This window comes from Manduca sexta, chromosome 19 (genome assembly GCF_014839805.1).
Source record: "Manduca sexta isolate Smith_Timp_Sample1 chromosome 19, JHU_Msex_v1.0, whole genome shotgun sequence".
NCBI classification, from domain to species: domain Eukaryota; kingdom Metazoa; phylum Arthropoda; class Insecta; order Lepidoptera; family Sphingidae; genus Manduca; species Manduca sexta.
The window spans coordinates 6,520,470-6,547,198 of record NC_051133.1 but is presented as its reverse complement, the minus strand read 5'-3'; the positions used below and the strand labels follow the sequence as shown (position 1 = coordinate 6,547,198).

Here is a 26,729-nt window from a genome sequence, read left to right as displayed (position 1 = left end):
ACAATAATATTTCATATCTGAGTTGCTTTTGTAATATATATGGTATGTAGCTACACCTAACCGTGATTTTCCGAGGTTATTTTGTGCTAAAATGTATACTATTACGTGATTTTATATTCCGTAGGCTATTTAAAAAAAAAACTATTAAAAAATGTGTAAAGTTCCTATTTTTAGTCATAAAGTCGTTGAAAAAGCTATACATTTGGCTATACATTCTTTCTTTGGAAATAAGAAAGTATGTAATTTAAATTAAATACCAATCTTTCATTATTAGTAATTACTGTAATTGATTTGTAAGTAACTCATACAAATGCAAATAGGCTTCGAGCCGACCATTACAAAAACACCATTCAAATTGATATTATGCTTGCTCAATCACATCAGTTATAATTTGTTCTGCTTGTAAATGTAATACTAGTACATAGTTTCTATTTAGTTTTTGTAACAAATGACTGCTGGAAACATTTTCTTATAAAATTACGTACGCTTGACACAACGTTTGAGTAAACTTCAACAATATTCTGATCAAATAAATGAAACGGCATTTTAGAATATTAACCAATATTTTTACAGCAATTCTGTTATATGAGCATTTACAATACTTACAAGTATAAAATCAATAATTGCATTGGCTCCTTAATTATTTACGAGCATAAATGTAGTCAACATAGAGAGCAACGGCCGGTCGAAACTTTTCAAACTTTAATCATTATTTATCAAGGTGCAATTTTTTATTAACTAAGTACTGTTTAATAATTCAAACAATCTAAATATGTACTCGTTGGTTAGCCTTTAAACCATGTTCGGTGACTTAAATTCCAACTGTCTACTTCCGCATTAACACTTACACGTGGTGGCATAAATCCTGTCAATTGCTTGTTGCGTATTTGAGGTCCTAATTGAAATACAGCCCATTTAAAGTTGTACATTCTAGTCGATACGCACTTCATACATGACTAAACAAGTGTCGAGTATATTTTAAGTTTAATGCTGTAATCTAGACTTATATTTTTATATCAACCGAGATTGGCGGATGTTATAAACATAATTTTACATTTTACCGCAATTTCTCAGACATTGGCGCATATTGCTCAGAAGTCGTTCACAATTGCGTTTCTTGCACAACGCAGCCAGTGTGAATTCCAAATCACGATTGTGCCGCAAAAAGAACGGGCATAGAACAACACCTTTGTATTTAAGTCTTAAATAAATATTTTACAACCAAAATCGATCTATCAAATATAAAAAATAAAGTGTTCTTTTTAAGATTATTTTTATGTTTTATTCCCGGGAAGGAAGTTTATTTCTTATTTCATAAAATGAACAGATTGAATGTGTAAATGCATGTACATTGCATATTGTATTAATGAGAAGGTGTTGTAACAATTAGACCTGATGAATTTATATGTAGACTACGTTATGAAGATCTATATTTAGCAAGGCGAAGCAATTAATGTTGTCATTACTAACAACCACGTACGTGCTTAATTTGAGGGACTTCCTGTTGTAAAGCATAAAAAATGTTTCGTTAATTTTGTAATTAACTGATGTAAACACAATTTACTGTTGTGTTGCAGACGGGAACCAATTGGACACAATTAGTAAAAAAAACGTAAGGTAATTGAAAATTAGAAAAAAATAATGGTATACGTAGTTTTTTTTCTGATAGTATGTAGCGAAATAATTTAAGATCATCCCCTTAAGTTGATATTATTTTATCCCCTTAAGTTCTTCAGCTCAGAGTGCTATCGGCTCAGGTGGGTAAAAAATAATATTCGGCTTGATTTAGAAAATTATGGTCAAACAAGTTATAAGTAATTTATGCTAAATAGAATTTAACCTATGGTGATAAATGGTACATTATCATATTGTCAGACTGCTTCGACAATGTTTTCACAATAAGTATAATAAGACATAACCGTGAGAAGTGAAACAAAATAAAATTGTTGTACACATACAGCGGCGTTTAAGCAATGATTTGTTACGTTAATGCGACTTAAACCTTTTTTGTATCATTGAATATATTTTATATATTTAAGTACATTATGTTTTTTCGATAACTCGCTGAAACGAAACACCTGCTCATGTTTAACGTCATATTATTTAGTTATATAAATAAGGGACGTATACCCTTGTGGATTTGCCATTTTAGAGTATTTTACTTGACTTTTAAGTTTTAAGCAATGACAATATTATCTTGCTATCAGTGACAAGAGTTTAGATTTCAAAAAAACTAAAAAAAGTGACAACCATAGAAGTACAAAACTAAAATTATGTCGAAAAGTGACACCGGACGCATTGTATTTTATAGTGTACCTACCCATCGTAGGGTTGCGACGATGCATGCCGACCGCTGATTGCCCCGCTGTTGATCAACGCGCGCGCTCAACCGCGTAGATTGAAATTTCTGTATTTTATATAACGTGTTTGTTATACGATTCAGGACTTTAAGTACTTTAGATAGATACTAATTCCTAGCAATAAATCAATTAAAATTTAGGATTTCAGTTTATTATAATATTTTGTTTTATTCCCGTATTATTAAGAAGTGTATGTTTCCACTAATTAATGTTTTTATTTTTATATATAATTTGTCTTGCATTTATACATGGCTACTTGTATACATTCTCCACTACAAAACAATGAGCCACTATTCCTCAAATTTGATTATTTACGAGACATGAATGAATTTAATACGATAAACTGGCTACAATAAAGAGACCAAATATGAAAAAATAGGAATTTGATTTTATTTCCACTATGCAATTTTTATATACTAAAATAAAATTTCATTATTCGGTAGGATGAAAATATGTCCCTGTAAGTTTGACTCTATAATATACATCCATATGTCTTTCCGGGGATAAAAATTAGTCTGCATGATAATCTGGGACTCGGTCGATCTGTATGTCATACATCTAAATACATTCGTCGTTTACATTTCTTCCAAATATTTTTAACAGACTCTCATATTCATCGTCTAAAATTTGTTAGATTCTTATTTAAAACATAGTTCATAAACGTGTTAAGGAAGTTTTTATTTAAAGTAGAAAGTAAAGATCACGTCTATCTCAAAGTTAAGCACTAGTAGATATTATTGTGAAGTAAGTAAATATATTTGTGGTAACATTGTTGGAGTGCCTAAATAAATAAATAAAGAACTTATTTATGCCTAAACCTATTTAGATTCGTTCAACTGAAGATGTAGAAGACCTTCAATCAATTATCTATAACAATGGATGAATAATGACATAATACATAAACAAGATATCAATTACTTACACAAGATAAATAAAATTATATTTCGCTTTATTTATGTTTATGCGTTGCATATATTTGTAGACTAAAATAAAATTAATGTCTACATTTAATAATCTACATCCATGCGATCAAAAAACTTATAACATTTCCATTAAATTCTGTTAAATAAATAAGAAAAATACTAGAAAATAAAACTACAAATCATTTATGTCTTATTATGGACAGAACCCATTCGTAATATCGTTCTACTTGTATGAAATAGATTAATATTTATGTAATAAACGTGCTGTGCATATTGGAATGTGTTCGTATTTTTAAAACATTTAAGCGCAATTGTTACACGCTCGTTGCATAAAACTAGATAAATTTAATTGCATTTAAATAACATGAATCGTCGTTTAAATAATGTTATGTGATAAATTACAGTGATATTTTTATAGCGTGTATGTTTTAAATAATATATCTGATTATAGTATTAAAATTAGGAAATACTTTGAAAATATTTAGTAGTTTTGGAACAATTGTAAAAGTAAATAGTACTTATAACGGTACATTTGTTAATATTTGATTTATTCTTCCATATCAATTTGCGGTTTATCATTATTACATCTGGTACCCACATTTATAAAGGTGAGAAAATGATGTTCTCGCGTACTAAAATATATCATGTCTCGGCAATATTTTTTCATAAAAATATCAAAGCCAAGCACGCGCTTTTGTTATTACCTGTGACATGAAATAAACTCATTTATTTCGGAGTAGGTACGAACTATAAATTACCTAAAATATAGAGAAAGCATTTATAAATGGCAGTAAAAGTTTCATCTACTCAAACGGATACTCACTTTTAAAAAGGCCCATTTTAAAACATTTCCTCATGATGTCTGAAATTGTATTTTGCCTGTTTAATTCACCCATGTATCACTATTACTTATATTGTCACAACGCGTTGGTATAAAAACACCCCTTTGAATAATAGAGGTATTATAATGAATTTAAATATTAAATACGCGATGTTTATTTTCGGGAAATGTTCATAGTGAGCGTGCAGGCGGCTGCGAGGTGATACAATATAGACTGATCGCTGAAGGCAGCGCAAGCGCAGCCGGCACGAGTCGGCGCCGCGCGCTTGCTCTTGATACCACACAAATCAAATCACCAAGATTATCATACTAAATGGATTTGAATAATCATCTCTCAGATCACACAAGCACATATTATAGACATCACACTGACACAAGTTCAGATGTTTTACTGTGCTCTTGATTTAGTAATTAATCTCGAGTGTGCTCCGTTAATGAAGGTCTAGTATTGCGTGTTTTAAGCTAATTTCAATAGATACGCACTATTATTAAATACAGACATTATGAGAATCATTGATTACCTAACACGATATTAAGTTGCCGGCTATGTTTTGTGTTCGTGTAATTAGTTTATTATATTAGATATGAATTTTTGATTAAATTGCTTTTGTGTTCGCAGCTATGTTTTTTTTTATGTATTTTATGGCGTTACCTTGCGTTTTATTAGAATTTATAATTATTTTATTTTTAACATAAATTTGAATTTTACGTCATCACTACTTATCGTAAATAAATAGTGACGTAATAACAATGACGATATTATAGTACTCAAATATAATTTAAATTATGAAACAGTAAAATTATATTATATGTAAAGACTGTTGAATGTTAATCTGCAATATCATTAAAATATTTAACATTAGATAAGTATCTTCGAGGAGTATGTCGGTATACTACGTCGTGTATGAGGACGTTAAGGGGCGACCTATGCTATGGTTTGGCAACGTATTTATTTCCGAACTATAGTAATAAGAACCGATTCATTTAACACATCGGGAACAAACAATTAATAACGTGTTTGGAAGTCGCATAACTCGCATAATATGCCTTTTTAATTAGGGACCGTATCCGATTCTAGCTGGTTCCGCGTTATAGAATTACATTATTATGATGTTAAAAATGGCAATATATTTAAATATTTATTTTTTGAAAAAACTTTGCACATTATAAGATCATATACAATGCTAAGCAACGCACCTGCCTCGTTTGGAATCACTTAATAAAGCAAAAAAGGATTAATTAGCGTTGTTCTAAAATTCATTAATAAAAAAAATCCAAGTGGGATAATTCCGAACTATATTGTGTAATTCAGTGACAGACGTAACGACAGATATAGTACCTATATTATAGGCATGTATGTAATTACTGTAGTCTTGGTAAAAACAGACTAAGGACTAAAATACTTGAAAAATATATATAATTTGTTTACATATCGTACAAGGTCAGTGTACATAACTCGCCTCAGTTATTTCCAAATAAGCTAAGGGTCTCTATATATACGTAACAGGGTTACGAGGTGAACGACCGACATACTGAACAGACAGTTGATATTAAGCACATGATAATTGTATATTTGTCACGAGCAATAAAGTAACAAAAAGAAAACGTTTATAAATTAAAGCATATATATGAGCAACGTGTACTTAAATAAATGAATAGCCTAGTTTACAATTATGTAGTCAATTAGGTGTACTTATATATCTGATGCTCGTGATGTTGAAATAAGCCAAGAATGAACGATGGACTTCTAGATTGCCATAAGTCGATCTTTCCTCCGATCATATTCTTGATTCGGTGGATAGGCGAACGTGCTCCTTAGCGTACTAAAGGCAATGCCAGCCAGGCAATTAATATTGTAGTAACAGTGTAAGGGCTTCAGCTTCTGATAAGCAATCTATCACATTGACATTACAGTCAGTGTAATTACTGGACATAATAAGACTTAACATCTCATGTCTCAGGATGGCGAGCGCAGTAGAATAATGTAATTCAAGGTGTTGGATGGTGTTTCTATTGTTTATGGGCGGTCATATCGCTTACCATCAGGTGAACGGCAAGCTCGTCTCGTCATTTCAAGCAATAAAAAAACATCACTATTTTTTTATCTTATGAAATCTTAAAGTTCCATGTAAGAAAATTAAAATAAGGTAATATATACAGGTGCAAAAAATAATCTATCACGAATTTTGTATTTCGTTACGGTTATTATTTTCTATTAATATTTATTTTTAGCGGGGCAATAAATAATTTAAATATATATATATATACGCATTAAACCTTTTTTGCACGGTAACAAAAACCCGGAAGAGTAAAACACGTTAACTGCATACTTGATTTCGTTTAAATTTATTCTCATAGACTTAATGTTTATTTCGTGTATACAGATTATGCGACAATTCCATGTTTTTTTAAATAAATATACCTTAAAAAGAACATTAAGTTCTAAAATAACTTCAAAGACTCTGCCTATCACTATGTAAAATCATGAAGATAATTGATATTACATTACGTTAGGAAAGCAATACTGGCATTTTATGTTTTACTTTCATGAGATGACAATACCGTGAAAAAACAGCTTTCCATAATTCCTATTAAGTCTACGTGAACTATATTTTAAGAAAAGCCAAACTACCCCACTTCTCTCTAATTCATATTTAAATATTAGTAAATTTAAATCTTTAAAAGCGTTTGCGTCAATGATTCTACTAGTATATACCGTGACTGTTAATGATCAGTAATATAATATAATAATAATATCAGCCCTGTATTATATACTTGTCCACTGCTGAGCACGGGCCTCCTCTACTACTGAGAGGGATTAGGCCTTAGTCCACCACGCTGGCCTAGTGCGGGTTGGTAGACTTCACATACCTTCGAAATTCCTATAGAGAACTTCTCAGATGTGCAGGTTTCCTCACGATGTTTTCCTTCACCGTTATAGCGAACGATAAATTCACAAAAAATACACACATGATTTTTTAGAAAAGTCAGAAATGTGTGCCCTTGGGATTTGAACCTGCGGACATTCGTCTTGGCAGTCCGTTCCACACCCAACTAGGCTATCGCCGCTTCGCATGATCAGTGTAGATAGCATATTATTAGGTGACCTATTCCCTAATTTACCAGCCTATCTTAAGAAAAAATAATGCCACCTTTCCGGAATATCATAGAAGTTATATTTTTGGATGACTAACAGTAAAAATATTAAAAGAATAATGACTAACGATTATGTAACTTTCTATTCAATATAAAAGCATTATCAAATAGGATTGCACGCTAATCACTATGGGGAAATGCATAAACTATGAATCAGAATGACATAATTATAACGAGCGATTCATAATTAGGCAGACCCATATAAATGTCGAATTTGCTGTCCAAACATCATACTTGGACTTTCCAACTTAACGTAACAATTTGAAGATAGCTCAGCTTTAAAAGGTAAGCCAATTAGAATTTGACTTCAAACTCCGACTCCGTTTGTGGTTGATATTTTATTTTATTATTACTAGTCAACGAACATGGGCGCCGGTGCCCATGTCAACGAATATTAAAAACATTTTAAAAATAAAATAAGTAGGTACAAACACTTATTATATGCAATTATATTAATGCAAAATTATAAAATTTCAGATGGTTCGTGTGGTTGTTGTTGTTTTGATGGTTGTTCTAACAACTGTTGCGTCTACAAATGTGCCTGAATCATCAAGACATAAACGGTCCTTTATGATCGAATATGACAGCCTACCTCAAGAAATTGGGTCGATTATACTAGGAGTGAAAAGTCAAATAACGGATCTAATTTTGGACATCATATTCCAAGCATTAAAGTTTTTAAAAGACTTGATTATAAAATTCAAGTTACATCTTCTGAAGAAGTTGGAAAAATATACTTTGTCTTATGTGTTTAAGGTTATTTTCGATTGTATAAATAGTTTTGTGGTAGAACCATCTTATCAGGTGTATTACGAAGCTGTTAAGAAACCAGTAGTACTTAAGCCAGAACCACACGTACAAAATGTTTATAATAATAATCCGTATGCTCTAGCTAATTTGTTGAATGCTTATAGAAAGTAATTTTGTGAACATTCGTAAAAATTATAAGTAGTAATAAGTTTGCAAATTGTAATTTATTTATTTAATAAAAATAATTGAAACAATGTTTTGTTTCCATTAATTTCAAATTATTATATGTATACTTAAAGGTTTTCTATTTAGACAACCAACAAGATTTTGTGCTATGCAAAATATAAAAATAAAATATTGTATATCGTATATTTTCCTACCCGTGAAATAATCTAGTAATTTAAGAAAAATATTAATGTAAACAATATCTTAATAAAAAATATAAAGATAGATATAAGCAAGAACATTAATCCAATTAGAACCGTAGTAATTGATTTAACCGGCAAAATGTAATTTATAATATTTGAATGTAGAAACGGCTAAGAACAAAAGATTGTTTAGACTCGTAATGAAATTTGTCATTTTATGTATTTCTCTTTTCAAACGTTAGTAAAATATATATTTTACAAACAATACAGAGAATAAAACATTTGAAGAGGGAAAACGTATTATACAAATTAAATAATCAAAATATTTTTATGCGTTACATTTGTTCAATCAATCATAATAACTAAGAACAAAGCGCATGTGTAAAACTTTATACCAATAGGTATTCTGGAGTTCCTTATATTTGTCAACATTAAATGATTAAATAAATTTAGGGCACGGCCTTAACATAAACAATATTTTTATCATGTCTGACCATAATAAAATAATTATTTAAGCCCGTAGATACGAGCAATACCTTTAAAGCGCCTACTTTAAGTAGAATAGCAAATACTTCGAAACAAGATTTCGTTTTTATATATGTAATGATATATCAGTGCAGTATAGTATCTGCGATTTTGTATCTAATAACCACATTGGCGTGTTTTTTTCACGTTTTATTTTATGGTAATGTACTACAAGGAGATGTAGAGAGAATCTCCTTTTTATGATAAAAGAATAACGTGTCTCGTAAATTCTGTGTTTGATTTTCGTTTGTGATTGTTTCTCGAAGTTTGTGAGGGATACGCTACGAGCAATACGTCCAATTGTAATATTTTGTGTATGGCAGAACTCTGCCCGGTCGCGAACGGTAGTTTATTGAATATATAAGACTAGATTACTAAATTTATACCTAGCCAATATTGATCTAGGTTACCTCGAGGTTATAAGGAGTAATAACTAACAGGCCAAGTCACTCAAAGAACAGATATCAGGAAAATAATATATTATTTTGTGTCGTGACACGTCGAATCTTAATGAGGCACTATTTCCTTAAAATCTATCTATATATATAAAAATCAATTGCTGTTCGTTAGTCTCGCTAAAACTCGAGAACGGCTGAACGGATTTATCTTATCTTGGTCTTGAATTATTCGTGGAGGTCTAGGGAAGGTTTAAAAGGTGAGAAAAATTCGAATAATTGCCGGGAAAATCCTCAAAACAGCATTTTTCTATTTCCCATACAAACGTTTTCTAAATAAAATGGAGAGTCAATTTGTAATTTATTACCGCTGCATAAAGTTCAAATTCGCGTGCGCGTTGGAGGATCTAATATCGCGTTCTGAAACTCAACAAAAGTGAGTGAATCGCGAATGCGACAAAATTGCATAGTCTCAAAATATATAGTACATAAATAGTGGTCGGCTTCGAGAAACTCAATTTTAGCTAACTTCAGTTGTTAATATAATATATAACTCAAAGGTGACTGACAGTGATATATCAAGGAACAGCCCAAACCATTGGACGGATCGGGCTAAGACTTTACATGCATAAAGCTACTATGACGTAGGCATCCCCTAAGAAAGGATTTTGATAAATTCTACCCTTAAGGGGATAAAATAGGGGATGAAAGTTTGTATAAATGTTCTTAGATTTTCGACTGATTGAACTGAAATTATAGATTGGGGATAAAATTAGTTTGAACGTATAAGTACCGGGAAAATATGTAGCAAGACTTTTATCAAACAGTGGAATTTTATCCTGGAAAACACCTTCACGCGGGCGAAGCCGCGAGCAAAAGCTAGTATATATATAAAAATGAATTGCTGTTCGTTAGTCTCGCTAAAACTCGAGAACGGCTGAACGGATTTATCTTATCTTGGTCTTGAATTATTCGTGGAGGTCTAGGGAAGGTTTAAAAGGTGAGAAAAATTCGAATAATTGCCGGGAAAATCCTCAAAACAGCATTTTTCTATTTCCCGTACAAACGTTTTTTAACTAATACGTAGAGTCAATTTGAGCTTTATTGCTATTGTATAAAGTACACTGTTGTCTAAGCAATGTAGGTGTGTTCCTAACATCAAAGCAGTGTGCGTTGGAGCACAGAATATAATAATGTAATGTCGCGTTCTGAAACTCAACAAAAGTGATATCGCGGACCCGACTAAATTGAACAGTCACAAAATTTAATATATCATTAGTTATTTGGTTGGCTTCACGATATTATTTCTTTTGTTTTACTTTAAAATGCATGTTTTCGTTATGGACAATTTTTGAGCTACTTTTGCATATCTATACTTATAATAAATCTGTAGAGAGGTCAATTCTGTACATGAAATATATTTCCAAAATAACTGGGGGTGATTAGGGATCGATACTGATGCCAAAAATGCAATAAGTAAAATTTTTGTCTGTCTGTCTGTATAACCGTTATAGAAACAAAAACTACTCGACGGATTTTAACTTAACTTGGTACAATTATTTTTCATACTCCTGTGCTGGTTATAGTATACTTTTCATCACGCTACAATTAATAGGAGCATAGCAGTGATGGAAAATGTTGGGAAAAACGGGAGAAGTTACTCCATTTTTAAACTTCCGTCATTTCGTGTGCAACCTTAATGGTTAAAAGTTCCTTCGATTTCACCAGGATCCCATCATCAGACCCTGACCGGACAATCGGACCACCTGCATACCACCATAAATTAAAAAAACATTCCGACAAATTGAGCACCTTCTCCATTTTTGAAACCCGAAATCCACGCGGGCGAAGCTGCGGGCGGAAGCTAGTATAAAATAAAAAAACTGAGCAAATAGCTGTAAAATTAAACTTTTAAAGCAGGTGCATTCAGTTTAGCTAGGTAATATAAAAACCGATTATTTTTTTATGAATTTTTTGAAAATATGTGATGCAAATTACAGTTTTGTTTTTTTTTTTTTTATTAACAATGGTTGTGCATTATAAAGTTTGCCAGTCGCCAAGAATATTGGCGATATTAAATGGTTTGATTGTCTATGAAATAATTGCAGACGCGTAGCGAACAGCTATCGATTGTATAAAGAATACCACAAAGTTATTCCTTAGATACGCCAGGAAGTTCGAAACATATGCGAGAGTTATTCGTAACCAAAGAATTCTACGATCGTACTTACTTGAATATCTTTGTTAAAATACAGATAAGTCGAATATTATACCATTCTTTTCTAAGTGGGCTTCTTAATCTCCTAAAAATCTTGCTAATAACTGATAAGTTGTGGACGATAAGACTTATTATGTAGCGAATGAATAGATTTGCAACATGAAACCTTGTGTGAATCTTATGAACATCCTGAACTCTCGGGCAATATGGCTTTTCTTTTATGCTTTGCGACAAATTAGTTTTGGGAGAGACATTAATGGAAAAAAATCACTAAACTGGAAATTGATTAATTGTAGCCATAGTCAACTGATCACCAAGTTACAAGTGTATATTATTATTAAGTTCAAAATACTTTCCAATAAGACGTACTTGACCGTTAATTGAGCAAGATGTAAAGAAAAAGTAAATTTTATTCTATTGCTTGATTATTTTACAGGACAGATTAAGACAGTCGCTCGGATTGCGACGCCGAACTGAATGGGTAATATTTCAAAAATTCTGATCACAACTAACAAAAAAGATTGCTAGTAAATATTATATTATTTATTTTGTTACAATTTCAATATTTTTATATCGTTGAAGAACACAATATGGCTCTACTACGACTCTACTGGTAGTCATTTAAAAGTACTGTTGGTAAGTATTAGATTTGTTTGCAAGTATTGTAAAAATAAATTTTAGGTGTTAAGATTTGAAGACGTGTAACTGTGATAACGTGTTACTTTTACGAGTCCGAATCTGATAGTTCCACTTATCACAACCAAGCTACATTTCTAGTAACACCCTTCTCACGATCGAGTAGTAAAACTATCCCTTGAACCATCGGATTTTCCTTTTCAACTAAACCGCTGCGAACGCTTGCTCAGCAATTCGAATATCGATACCGTTTCAAAAGCCATTTGTTACTGCCGGCTATAAGTAGTTCTCCCGAAAACAAGGTAAACAAAATATTTCCGCCCTAGATTTTCTTAAAAAAAATTAATGTATCTTTATAATACTGGAGTATATTAAATTGTATTTTTATAAAACGTTGTGAAATTGATATATAAAAAAATATTTATACCATTAAAAAATTTAACGCAATAGGTAAATCAGATCAATTGCTATTACTAATTTGCAGGAGCATATTATCTTATTTTGCAATTTCACAATACCTACTTCGAAAATTTATTTCACAGAAGCTATAAGATTACGATTTACAACGCAAATTTTATTGCTAATATAAAATTCTCAGGCGCTATGAAACTTATTGACGGATTAAGTTATTGCTGATAAGACACGGTAGGCGTTATAAACATATCCAAACCATGTATGCAATACATTAAGATCATCATAACACTTATATCTTGGAGAAAAATAATTATTATTATGTTATACGTCAAGAATATAAAAGCTCACTATAATTGCAATTATTGCAATTACCTAGTCTTGCCATAAATATTGTAATAAAGAAAAAAGAAAATTGTTAACTGCAAATAACATTTATTACTTTTACAGTGTGTCAGTTTAATACATAAATATAAAACAATTAAAAATATAAAAAGCTTATTCGAAGTGGTCTCCATTGGCTGCAATACAGTCCTTTAAACGATGAGGCCAGTTATCAATAGAAGCACGCACTCTTTCCATGGGAAAATTCTTCACTGCCAATCGTATAGATTGTTTTAGGGACTCCAAATTATCATGGCGTTTAGAGCAAGCTGTACTCTCTAAAACTGACCACAAATCATAATCCAGCGGATTAAGATCGGGACTAGACGACGGCCAGTCTTCAGCTCTGATGAAGTCCGAAACGTTCGATTCCAACCAAGACTGCGTGGACCGAGCTTTATGACCCGGCGCCGAGTCTTGCTGGAAGGACCATACTTGGTTATTGAACATGGTGATGTTAAGGGGCTTAACTACCTTCTCAAGAATGGTATCTTGATACACTTGTGCCGATGTTTTGATACCTTTTTCACAAAAATATGGCTCAGTCACTCCTTCATAGCTAACACCCCACCAAACCATCACTGAAGTCGGATAATGTCCACGTTGCACTCTGTCGACTAATTGGGAAGCTTCCTTAGAGCTTTGAGCATAAATACGGTCATTTTGTTTGTTAAAATGTTGCTCAATTGTAAAAATTTTCTCATCCGTAAACAAAATTTTTCTGTGACCTCCCTTTGCGTACCGCTTCAGTAGTTGTTTCGATTTTACCACCCTATTCTTCTTTAAATTATCAGTTAAGAAATGGCCAGTGCGTCTCTTATAGGCTGCAAGTCCTAAGTCATCTTTTAAAATACGCGACATGGTTCTAGGTGCTATCTTCATTTCCCGAGATAAAATCTTTTGCTTTCGGACAGGATTTCTTCGAATTCTTTCCCTTACTGCTTTGACCACCTTTTTCGTACGAACACTACGTGGACGGCCAGATCTTTTCTGTCACAAACAGAGGAGGTCTCATTGTACCTATTAATAGCCCGGTACACAAACATTTTACTAATACCAAGTGTATGGAGAGTTTTTAAAAATTGCATTTGGCTCCATACCTACTTTGTGTAATGCTATCACAGCGATTCGGTTCTCTTTATCACCCCACACCATTTTAATATCGCAAAATATTTTACAATGTATTGGCGCCAAAATGAGAAAACACAATGAACAATCGTATAAAAATGACAGATTCGAAATTCAAATGTAATATTTTTTTATAATTAAGTGTAACAGTATTTATGGCCAGACTAAGTATAGTGAGCTTTTATATTCTTTTCGGTTCTGAGTCTACTGACCGGGTAAATAGCCAGTCAAATAACATTAGTTGCTGTTATTTTCTAAACTAAACTAGAATAGCGGTTATTAAAAATATTAATTCTGTTACCTTCATACGTTGAAGATTATTTATTACCGAAATAATTACAAAAAGTGGTGTCCACATTAGATCGCGTCGAGTATTCTGGGAAAACCCCAATATTTCCTGTTCATGTTTCTTCATATCAGAACAGAAAAATGTTATATACCTCCTATTATCATTTTAATTATCTCCTCCAGAAGATTGTATTTTTAAAAGTCAACTTTTATGCCTCACTAGATAAGAAAATATACCTATAGAAATATTTAGTCGCCTTGCAAAAGATAAAAGATGATTGCTGAGCTGATTGCCAAGCTTTACCGGCGGGAGAGGCTCTGTAAGAAGAAGAAATAGGGATATGTACTGATTGTGTTATGATATGGAGTGGGGGTGTGGCGGTAAATTTCTTATTACTTTGTGATCAGAGACGTGTAATGGCAATGTAATGTTTTTGAGTTGTAAGTGTGATATTACGTCGCAGTGGTATTGTGCAGGCGCAACGTTTTTACACAATTCTTTAAGCCTATGTTCCTGGGTTCGATTCCTAGATGATTTATATATCATGAATTCTTAAGGTTGAATTTCTTATAGTGGGTTCACTTCAGGGATACAAACGGTCAAGAAGTATGAGAAATCATTATTTTACATTTTTTTACGTATATTGTATGTTTACAATAATGTGTTTACACCAAATTGGTGTAGTATATGATAATAGGACGATGAGCTAATTCAGAAAAACTTCTCAGCTTTAAGATTACAAAATTCTATAATTATATTGATTCTTTAAATAACTGTGATACTATAAATGTATATATTTTGTAACTTCCGTGAACTGAGTATTTTCACTGCTGATTAACATATTATAACAATTATTAAGATATAGTTAACTGCAGTTTGTATATTGATACTATACATTATACAAGGACAAATTTTTAAAATCAATATTGATAGTCATTTATACGTCCATATTATAATATAAAAATCTGCAACAAAATCCGGAAAAGTGATTTATCTGAATGTCTAACATTCGCGTAAAAATAAAAAAACATTATTACGTTCCGTAACGTGATCGTGCATTAATTTGTCCTTTATCTTAAATACTTTCATTTCCTACCAATTATATTATTTACCTACACGTTCCCACTTATGTAAATGTTCCTTATGCTCATTAATTGACAAAATAATTTTAACATGCACATTGGACGTTTATTATTTTAATACGGTTTCCATTTTAATGTACTTCCACTTCTATAGATTTTGTTTTCTATACGATTAAATATTATACCCAGGTGGGTATAAGGCCACAATTATGCCGGCCTGTTGGAACCGGATATACAAAGGTTGATCCCGGAACGCGACACACTGCGAGAGTCACTATGGCGGGTTTTTACACCTTGCGTACGGTGGTCGCTGTCCGGGCGGATATAAAATATATCCTACCATCAGTAAAAAAACAAAAATCTTTTATCAATACTAAAAAATTAAATAAAATTATTATTAATGTATAAAATATGAACACACGTCAATTTACCCCAACACTTCTTTATTTTAGAAATGAAAAACAGAAGTTAAAATGTTTTTATTTTAAACAACGAAGCACCCACAGGAAATTGTTCACCTTCGTTTTAATTTATCCCTTTCATATTTTAGACGCTTACACAGATTTATCATAAATACTTATTAGTACATGCCTGGTTGCGGACCTTACTTACTGAAGTTGAATTATTTAAAACAGCATTTAGACTTGCGCAGGTGTGAAACAAATCGGTTTAATACAAATACAATGCAATAACAAATAGGACATTAATACATTAATATGCAGAACAATAATAAATCTACGTAAAATATAATCCATTTTAATGTATTAACATAATATAGTAAGTATATTTATTATGCTGAAACTTACACAATAAATCATATTAAAAATCATCGCATTGAGTTATTAATTTTCTATTATTATATTTTTCTACCACGTATTATTTCACTTCAAGGAACGTTTATCACAATGAACAGAAGGTTGCTATTAAATCGGTCAGGCAAATTATAAAAATGAGGTGACAAAAAAAATTAGGACGAGGTTTAGTTTATTCGGATGTCGATGACTGGACCTGAAATTATGCCGATTACGAGCAGGAAACTGTTCAAAAAAGGATTTCCTTGTTTGGGCCTATGTTTCACAATCATTATTTTTGTTGTTGAGATCACTTATCCCAATTATCAAATTAAACGACAATAATCAATTAGAACATAACAATAGCCTGAAAGAAATACAGTTGAATAATAACCAATGCCATCGAGTGACCGTTCATAATTCGGGTTAACCTTCGTGACGTTATGAATAATTATTATAAATGATTTAGCGAGATGCAATGTGCATACACTACCGTAAACAATTAAAATATCTTATAACTTATGTCTTATACTCTTATACTTAAATAGAAGGTATGGGCGTAGCCAGGAGGGAGAAGGGTCCATAGTCCCTTTCCCGCGCCGAACTTTTAGACTAGAAAATTAACAATGAATTGGTTTTAGACATTTTAAGACTAAAAATCACTTTTTTTGTTCAAATGAATATAAATGTCATTTAGTGTACATTATTGTAGTAAGTAATTTTTTAAACCCGCTCCGATACTAACTTGTGATTATGCCCGTGATGGTAAGTGTAGGTTATATTTATATCTAAATTGTTTCTGTGAGACAGTGATGCAAGCACTGCCGAGTAATGTCCTGTCACTTTTAAATGCATTTTACCTACTAATCCAATATAAAAGTTACAGCATGTGCAAATAATAATAACTTATTATTTAAAAATTATTCAATTTATTGAAATTAAACTGTACAAACTAATAAAAAATATTAGGAAAATAATTAGAAAGTATTAGGTGATGCTTCCGGCTTCGCACGCATGATAAGATTTTCCCGTTGTACTTTTGTTGCTGGAAAGGCTTGTCATCCCTAAAACACTAAATGACGCCAGTGCCATCTCAATAAATAATTCCATGATTTTTTATTGCTTCTATAAGATCAAATTCCCGAGACAAATATTTAGGTGTTAATCCAGGACATAGTCTACTCTTGTGCCAAATTTCATCTTAATCTGTTCAGTTCTTACTACGTTTAATTATAATAAACATAAAAATGTTCAAACATTTTCGCATGTTGCGCATAGATATAATAATTAAGACTATAGACACAAAAAGACCTAGAACCGTTTAAGCTAATAAGAAATATTTTAGTAAAGCCTGGGAATAGTTAACACTAAAAATACAATTAATTAAATAACGTAAATTGTTCATCATTAAAACATCACGCAATAATCACAATGAATGTTTAAAAGACAGCTATTTCATTACATTCCTATTACCACGCATTACACGTTGACCTTTAAGTGAAAAAGGTTATTTAAATATTGAATTAGGCATTTAATCACAAGATAATCATGTACAACTCATGGTAACTCTTTCTAATGCGAGGGGCCGAGTCTGGGTAGGTACCACCGCAATGTCTATTCCACTACCAAACAACAATGTGCACTGTTGTCATCCGGCTTGAAGGACATTGCAGTCAGCGTAAATACTGGACATTATGAGACTTAACATCTTATGTGTCTGAGTGAAGGCAGATTTTATAAATACAATAATCTGTATGGTATTGCTGTTGTTTATGAGCGGTCGTATTGTTTATCATCCGGCGAAAGCAATGCGGATCTCATCATCGAAAATTAAAGTGTCAATAAAATTTTTGAAGTTCCTAATAGGTAAATATTAATCAGGGCTTAAATTTTCCATTTATTATTTCTCCTTTCTATTCTGTGTGAACAACGATTGTAAGGTAAAGGTTAATAATTGTACTAAAGCTAGTGTCCTATGTCTCAATTCATTGTCCTTTCTCCGTATTATTATAAATCTGTATAGGCGTTTTACTTCAGTGTCTTGTTAACAAACTACTCTTAATAGGTAAAAATGCTCTAAAAAGTTATTGTCGACTAATTACTACGATGATAATTAATAACATCAATTTCTAATGATTAATTGTTTCTGTTAAACCATTTTATTGACTTTCTGGGCCACGGGTCTAACGACCCTGGATATAATTGCAATGCCATTTCTTGTCGCAGAAGATGGCTTTCATAACTTCGATCTCATTATGCAAATGCTATAATGTATAATTTCAAATTAAAACAATAATAGCGATAGGGCTGTGCTCTCGCTTTATATTTTTTAACAAACAGAAATTTCAATACACAATCTCATGAATATTTTTTATACGTTACTCCTACTTAATTACGAACAGTGACGAAGCATAGCAAATCATTTTCACTATATAATTAACAATCTGTATAATTACAGATTATAGCCACTACTTACCTACTTACTCATAAGGCTTGTGTAATATAATAACATTATATGTATATATTTTTTATTTATTACTACCTAATCGCCGAAAAGTGCGATAATATACATATAAGAAATTAATAAGTATAAAATGTTGTAAAATGTTCCATAGATCTCACCTTACAAACAGGTTTAACTAGTGGTTGTACGTCTCAAATTCTATGTCAATATTATCGGAGTATCCGCAGCAAATATTATATTCAAACAATTTCTAGAGACAAATTGATATTATGTATCGAATATAAATAGGATTAAGAATTTATCAATAGCCAATTATGTCACCTTACCTTTAAAGCTCTTCGAATATTTCAATAATTGGTATGCGGGTTGGGTTTTAATCGACCACAACATGTTTATTACTTACTCAAAATGTGAGCGTTAAATATGTTTACAGAAGGGGAATCCTTATTTTCGATGCTTGTTTTTACTTCCTGGTTTCTTTTTATTAATTCATGGAAGAATCTAGACTGGACCCTTTCCTGATATTGCGACGTCATGGGCAAAATATATTACAAATAACGTATGGTTCTGGAAGCTCTATTTATATTCCACTCATAATTACATCAAGGTTTACAAACTAACAACATATTGTGTGCATACTAAATTGCTCGTAATCTATTATATAGTTATTAAATTATTGTTTTGTTTCGTTGAGTGACATTCCACGGAAGAAAACTGGACAATATTCATTTGTCCAATCAACGTTCGCCATTGTTTATTTGTTTTGAAATAGTGATATTATTATAATTGAATACCAACATATAAATAATAAATATGTATCATAATTGCATTCTCCTATTGTAAAGTACAAGGAACCGTATGCGAATTTCATAAAAAATGCAGATACAAAGAAAATAACTACTTAATAAATTTAAATATCAACTACAAATATGGGCTTATGGGTAAAGATCGATTCATATGGTTACCTTAATATGCACGCAAATAAGCTTTGTACTAATATACAAAAAACAAATTATTTTCGTGAATTCTTAACAATGCATTACAATTATATATATTATACAATTCGCAAATTTATTATATCGCCCGCGTGTAAGAGCCTTTCCGAGATAAAAGACCAGCTATATATATAATTTCCCAGAATAAAAAGTAGCCTACACCCTACGTCTTTCCCAGGGGTTCAAACCATCACCATGCTGAACATCGAAATTCTTTCTATGCTTTTTGAGTTTATGGCGCTCACACTAAAAAATGCGGCGGGACTTTGTTGTTTAATATCTAAGAATTATAATTATTACGCGCATTTTACAATTCTACAGAAAAAAATCATAACAAAGATTCAACAAAATGAAAAGCAGATAATATGTTTTATTCAACTAGGTACTACCTATTTACACAATGCTCTATTTACAAACTATGGCGTTATGAATGATTTTGAAACACACGACTTGGCCTTCTTGAGAATTGAGATAGGTCATTATCTTAACCCGTTTTCCAACAGTTACTTCTAAGCATTCATGTTGTGAAATAGCTTCTTTATACGTTTTTGTTTAGGATTGATAAATCTATGTATGTGTATTGTGTATAGTATTTAGGGACAGCCTTAGCTATTCGGCTGACATGGGCGTTGGAACCCACCCTAGGACTTGGTGCCCAGACGCCTGCCTGACCCGTCTCACCATATAGGGGGTACTAGTTGTGTATGCAGTCGAAAAATGATGATAATCCACTATATTTATCACCATAATCTGATTAGATATCATCACAGAATATAAACATCATCGTGCCGTGAATCATAAATTTATTATTTAATAAAAAAAAACCGATATCCTGCAAGGATTCATAAACACGGAACTTATTTAAAGGTTATTTAAAATTATTAATCTTTATAATATAATATTATGTCCTTGGTATTTGAATTTATGATTACGTTTCGTCCTTAGGGTGAATAATATTCTATATGGATAGGTATGAGGAAATTGACTATGTTATGTGCATTTTATACTTCTAAAATATTTTATGCATTGAAAATACCGCAATATACAAAATTATAATTAGAAAAATATTACATATAAACTTAGGCGTGGCGTAGATGCTGTTTACTTGTAATAAGCATAAAGTAATAATTATGGCTGTTTTGACAATTTAAGTTTATTCAAATACTAGCTTCCGCTCGCAGCTTCGCCCGCGTGGATTTCGGACTTCAAAAATGGAGCCGGTCGCGAACGTTCGAGAATGTTCGTTTTACGAAGCTACTCGCTAGGTGATTCGCTAGCCTCTAGGTGCCAAGCAAGCCGCCTGCCTGTGCGTTCGCGACCTTATATATATACAAAAATAATCCTTATAGCATGATTCAGTATTCACGCATGATGGCTTATTATTAGCGTATTTCATGTATAACTTTGGTGTTTCTATACCGATTTCTATGATTCTTTTTATGGAATATTTAATAATGTTAACTTTTTTAATTAGGGATGACTGAGAGTGTTATAAACGTAAGAGTAGACAAATATAATGAGAAACCTTCGAACTGCTAAGCTATCGGGAGTTACACGTGTTATTGTGAGTCAACCATAAAAGATAGACATATGCTGTCGTGGGATATTTTTTACATAATTTTAAGGAGAACATTTCCGTCATACATGATTTCTTTGTAGCTTTAACCATTAAGGTTGCACACACGACGGAAGCTTAAAAAATGGAGTAACTTCTCCCGTTTTCCCAACATTTCCCTTCACTGCTCTGCTCCTATTAATTGTAGCGTGATGAAAAGTATACTATAACCAGCACAGGAGTATGACAAATAATTGTACCAAGTTTCGTTAAAATCCGTCGAGTAGTTTTTGTTTCTATAACGGTTATACAGACAGACAGACAGACAAAAATTTTACTAATTGCATTTTTGGCATCAGTATCGATCCCTAATCACCCCCTGATAGTTATTTTGGAAATATATTTCATGTACAGAATTGACCTCTCTACAGATTTATTATAAGTATAGATTATTATAAGTATAGATTATTTTTAATAGATCACTTGCTTGGGTTAATAATTATTATCAGAAGAAGGTTCTTATGAAAGAAAAAATTCAAAAAATTGCGCGGAAAATTTGAAAATTTAAGAAAACTTACGAAAATATTAATTTTATATAACTATCAATTGTTTGAAATAACTGTCAGCGATTAACAGAATGCGCGCTGCAAATTCATAGTTGACAGGACATCGTCTATCGGGTCTTCTAGTATGTAGTTTAAAGATGTCGAGTTTTCTAGCCCATAGAACCATTCGATATTTTATACTTGAACAATACTTGACTTTGATCATATTGTTTTATGTTTATATAATGATTGTTTACCGGTTACATTGGTTTACGAAGTAAATATTTGAAAAAGAAAGTCAAATTTTATTAGATCCGCTACCACGTAAAATATAATAAGATAAATATGTATCCATGAAAATATATATTCTAATCATAGACCTTTACTTTTGGTATCTAATTCTATTTACTATTATTTAAATATAATATTATGTTTGGTGTGAAGCGAATTATTCACGGCATGGCTGGCCGACCACCTGCGCAGGCGCCGCGGTAGCAAAATCTGCGTAAATCCAATGCCACGCTCGTGTCTAGTAATACTAAGACATAAATTGTGCAATTTGATTGATACTGGTTGATTTGTGTAGGGTTGACAGCTGTAATACCCTGTCATTAATTTTGCAATTAATATTGCATTTAATTAGTTATTAATATTTATAAATTTTTGCAGTAGCGAAAGTAAGCAATAGTTATTTTTGGTTGGTATTTATTCAAATACATCACGTGACTTTTAACGGTATTCAGCTATGACCAATAATGACGAGTGACGACTCAAAATAAATAAGAACCAAATGGCAGTAGTGCCTTGAGTTATGTAATTTATAAACTAACAAATTATTTGCTTTTTGACTTTAATGATCTTAAGTAAGAATTGAAAAGTAACCCGAAGAATCCCGGGAAACTTGGTACCTCTTAAAAATAATCTATCTTTGGCTATATAAGGTTTATTTTGTTTTGTTTGCGAACTCTTGCAGCGATTTCTACCTATATAATATAATAATAAGACATATATTAAACAAAACTGGAAAACTGCATTGTTTCAAACAAAGGAAAACAGGTTTACATATAATATATAGATTTATTAATATGATAATAATGGACATAAACAGTCGGTACCACTAAATAAGAAGAATATCTTACAACCCGTGAAGTAAATACCCATTACTTTATGGTTACTGCTATTATCTTGTTTATGATATTGTATTCAAGTGTTTTGATATCTATACGTAGTTTTATGATCAATCAATGGAACCAGTGTCGGTGTAACACGCGCAAATCCATATCTACCGTGCCTATCGTACTATGATTGTACAGTAGGCAAGGACGTCGTTCTATGCTCTTGTAACGATTGGCGGCATTTAAAGTTGTTATACTGGTATCTTATATCAATAGTTATTACTATATTACAAGTATATATTTAAAGTAAATAACTGAGAAGTTATGTTTAAAATTATACGAAGCAATAAAATTCGGAATCGCATAAAAAGTACTTATAATGGGCGGAAAGAACTATAATAGTAATCAGTCAGTCGGTAATTTTTGAGTTTATCTATTTGAAACACGTTTTGTAGTATCCTAAGTTTACAGTAAATTATTTTTAGAGAAAATTACACGCTACTTTGCTACATAATGATTATGCAAATCAACAAAATGAATGCGCGACTACCTTGTTTGTAACATTTTCTTATCCAATAATTAGACGTAGCCCGTATCTAATAAAATGCATAGTTTATTTAAAATAACTAGTATTTGTGTTAAGTATTAATACATACTTTATACTGAAACAATTGGTCATGCGATTTAACAATTTATGTATTTGTTGTTTATGAAACTTACTTGGTATTTTATGCACCTCAATTATGAGACGGAAAAGCCGCTCGTCTGATGGTAAGCGTCACAACCGTCCATAAATAACACCACCAAAGCTTTAAATTATGCACCACAGTATAACACTTGACAGAGCTGAATGCTCGTCTCATGATGCCCACTAGATAGTGTCTACAATATCCTTCAATCAGAAAGTCAGTCCTTGCGCAAGCTACTTAGTGTTAGATGGAGCTTTTGTAGTGGTACTGACCAAACAGAATCTTGGTTAGATACAAGAAACCTTCCGCTTAGAACTCAGAAGAAGTCATATATTATAAATTTATGAGGTAGGTGTTGTAAGCGGCTTCACCCCCGTAAAAATTCTTTACTAGTACAAAAATTCCATAATTACTGTAGCTATCCATATCACCATCTCCATGACGCTAGCACCATCTGTTTCGGTAAAAAGTAGACTAGAGTATGTTATTCAAGGACATAGTGTGCCAAATTTCATCTAAATTTAGCGGTTACTGCGTTTACTTTCAACAGATAACCTAACATTTCCACAAACATTCGCATTAGTAAATTCTTAAGATGATCTGGTGCCTACGACATATTTCAAACATATTACTAATTAGTAAAAAAAAAACAGTGGTACAGAAAAAAATTACTGAGTATATTATTATGTAATAATAATATCAGCCCGTATTATATACTTACAGAGAACTTCTCAGGTATGCATGTTTTTCTCTCGATGTTTTCCTTCGCCGTTAAAGCAAGCGATAATTAATAGACATTATTTTTTGTGTGCCCTTAGGATTTGAACCTGCAGGCACACGTCTCGGCAATCCGTTACACTCCCAACTAGGCTATCGCCGCTCTATCTCAATAAAGATGTAACTATGTGTGATACGTAGTTTGTTCTGGGAAGATTAAATTATCAGTAAAGAAAGTTATTCTCATGCTTTAAATTTAAAATTTGTAATTATAATCGTCGAAGTTTATATTCAACATAACATTTTTACTCTTAAAATGATTTAATATTATGGTTACGAATGTATACTTAGTTCTTTTATATGTGGGTAACAATTATTCGTAGGTATTATTCGTATTGCAAGTAAGTATAAGATTTAATCTTCGGTATGAGTTATTTAATGTTTTATAATAAGCGTTTAACATTTGTTTATTAATCATTTTTATAAATGTAAGAATATCTAAATGATTTATGACATCTAAACAATATAAGTCAATAACATTACATTAATAGATTCATTATGGAGGCATGAGCGAATGTCAGATACGAATAAATATAAAAGTTCAATGTATGTCCGCGCATACACACCGAGGTCATTCTTGTGTGTGCGTGAGTAAAAATAATTACTACTGTAGGTCAGTTATGAATCAAAAACTATGAATTGTTGGCATCTTGATTAACATCTACTAATAGACCTTCACTCATATTTACTATTAATTTGTACTCAAGTCTAGCCAAATCTTATTTCATTATACGATCAATTTATAGTAGGTTCATATGTGTAGTTTTCAATTATTATTTTTGAGTCTTGATACAGTTGGAAATATTAATTAGAGTGCTGAATAACTCATTTAAACTATCTGCTCGAAGCTATTCTCGGCAAAAGCTAGTAACTAATTAATTTGCGGTATTATAAGTTGTTTTTGCGGTTTATTATTTTATATATATAATTAATTTACAACTAACTTTACAATAGTGATTTTTTATATAATGATAGCAATTAAGTGCATTTTGCACATTCTTATTTCTGAGGAGCGCTTCCATACTATCACTGTGACGGCGCACAAATGCACACTCGAACTCTCCGTTTTCCGCACACAGTATGGAATTTGCGCGCGAAATATCTGACCGCGAGATAATCGTTCACACGTTTAATCGCCGCTTCAAAACAAAAGGCTTTTATTTTGTGAATGACATTGATTTGCACATGTGTAGTTCGCAGGACGCGAGCGTTTTAAGAGCCTTGCATGAATTGCGCAAATGATGTGCGCAATTATGTTCAAGATGTATCTTCGATGTTCTAAGTCTGCCTTTCAAATCTTGTATTTAGAAAAAAAAACAATATTATTTCTAGGAGCTAAATATAATTTTCTTTCATTGGCTAATTTTGTATTTAAATCTATAAAGAAAAAATATTTTTAAAAGACTTCGTGACAATAGTTTAGTTACCCTGAAACGACAAAATGAGTAATGACAAAATATTGAAAAGTGCCTTGTAATCGAAAGTACTAACAATGAAATTAAATTAAACCTACACTTTAGTATAATAAAATATTATCAACTAGGACACTAACTGTCAACAACTCGTTATAACACGGAATACAGAAAAATAATGTACCTATATATTGTCATAAACGGAAATCCTTTGGCTCTGTAGTTGTGTTAATTAATTAAATGACCTCTGTCATTTGTTTTCCAGTTTTGAGATTTATTATTTTTAAAACTTGGGAGCACATCACTCACAAGTCTTGTGTCGCATATCAACTGACAGCAGAGCATCGTTAAAAGTTTTACAAGGAAACGTTTACAAGCCTTCCAAGATGATATTTAGTACCTCTATAATTAAAAATTAAACTTCTTTGATAGACCATAAATAATGACCATACATTCAGCTCAGAAGGAGAGGTTAAATTTATATATTTAGTTGACCCGACAGACGTTGTCCCGACTTAACTATGAATTTGCAGCGCGCATTCTGTCAATTGCTGACAGTTATTGCAACCAATTGACAGTTATGTATATAAAATTAATATTTTCGTTAAGTTTTCTAATTTTCCGTGCAATTTTTTTTAATTTTTTCTTTTATAAGAACCTTCTCCTGACAAGAACAAACACAACAAAAAAAATGTGTAATCGGTCCAGCCGTTCACGCGTGATGGGGTGACCAAGGAAAATAGGGATTCATTTTATATATATAGATATAAAACTTTATATATGCCAAAGGTATTCCCAATAATGCAACACAAGTACATACAAGAGTCCGTTTTTGTGTTAAATCTAGGAGCCCTCCTATCTATCACTACCTAAGCAACTATCCTCCCTTGCCCCTGCTCCCTGCCTCTGGGTACGCCCAT

General features: G+C 31.8%; 1 protein-coding gene across 2 annotated transcripts in view; it reads right to left on the bottom strand.

The window, feature by feature from the left end:
- The window catches only part of LOC115445629 (organic cation transporter protein), a 62,791-nt gene that overhangs the window by 27,268 nt on the left and 8,794 nt on the right, over window positions 1–26,729 (bottom strand). Inside the window, exon 1 of one of the 2 annotated variants that reach the window (XM_030171969.2) lies at window positions 4,107–4,423. The exons of the other annotated variant lie outside the window; for it this stretch is intronic. Within the exon in view, the coding sequence (XP_030027829.2) occupies window positions 4,107–4,179 (73 nt within the window). The 5' untranslated portion in view covers window positions 4,180–4,423. Of the gene's footprint in view, window positions 1–4,106; window positions 4,424–26,729 lie in introns of those variants that run through there. 2 annotated transcript variants of the gene reach the window in all.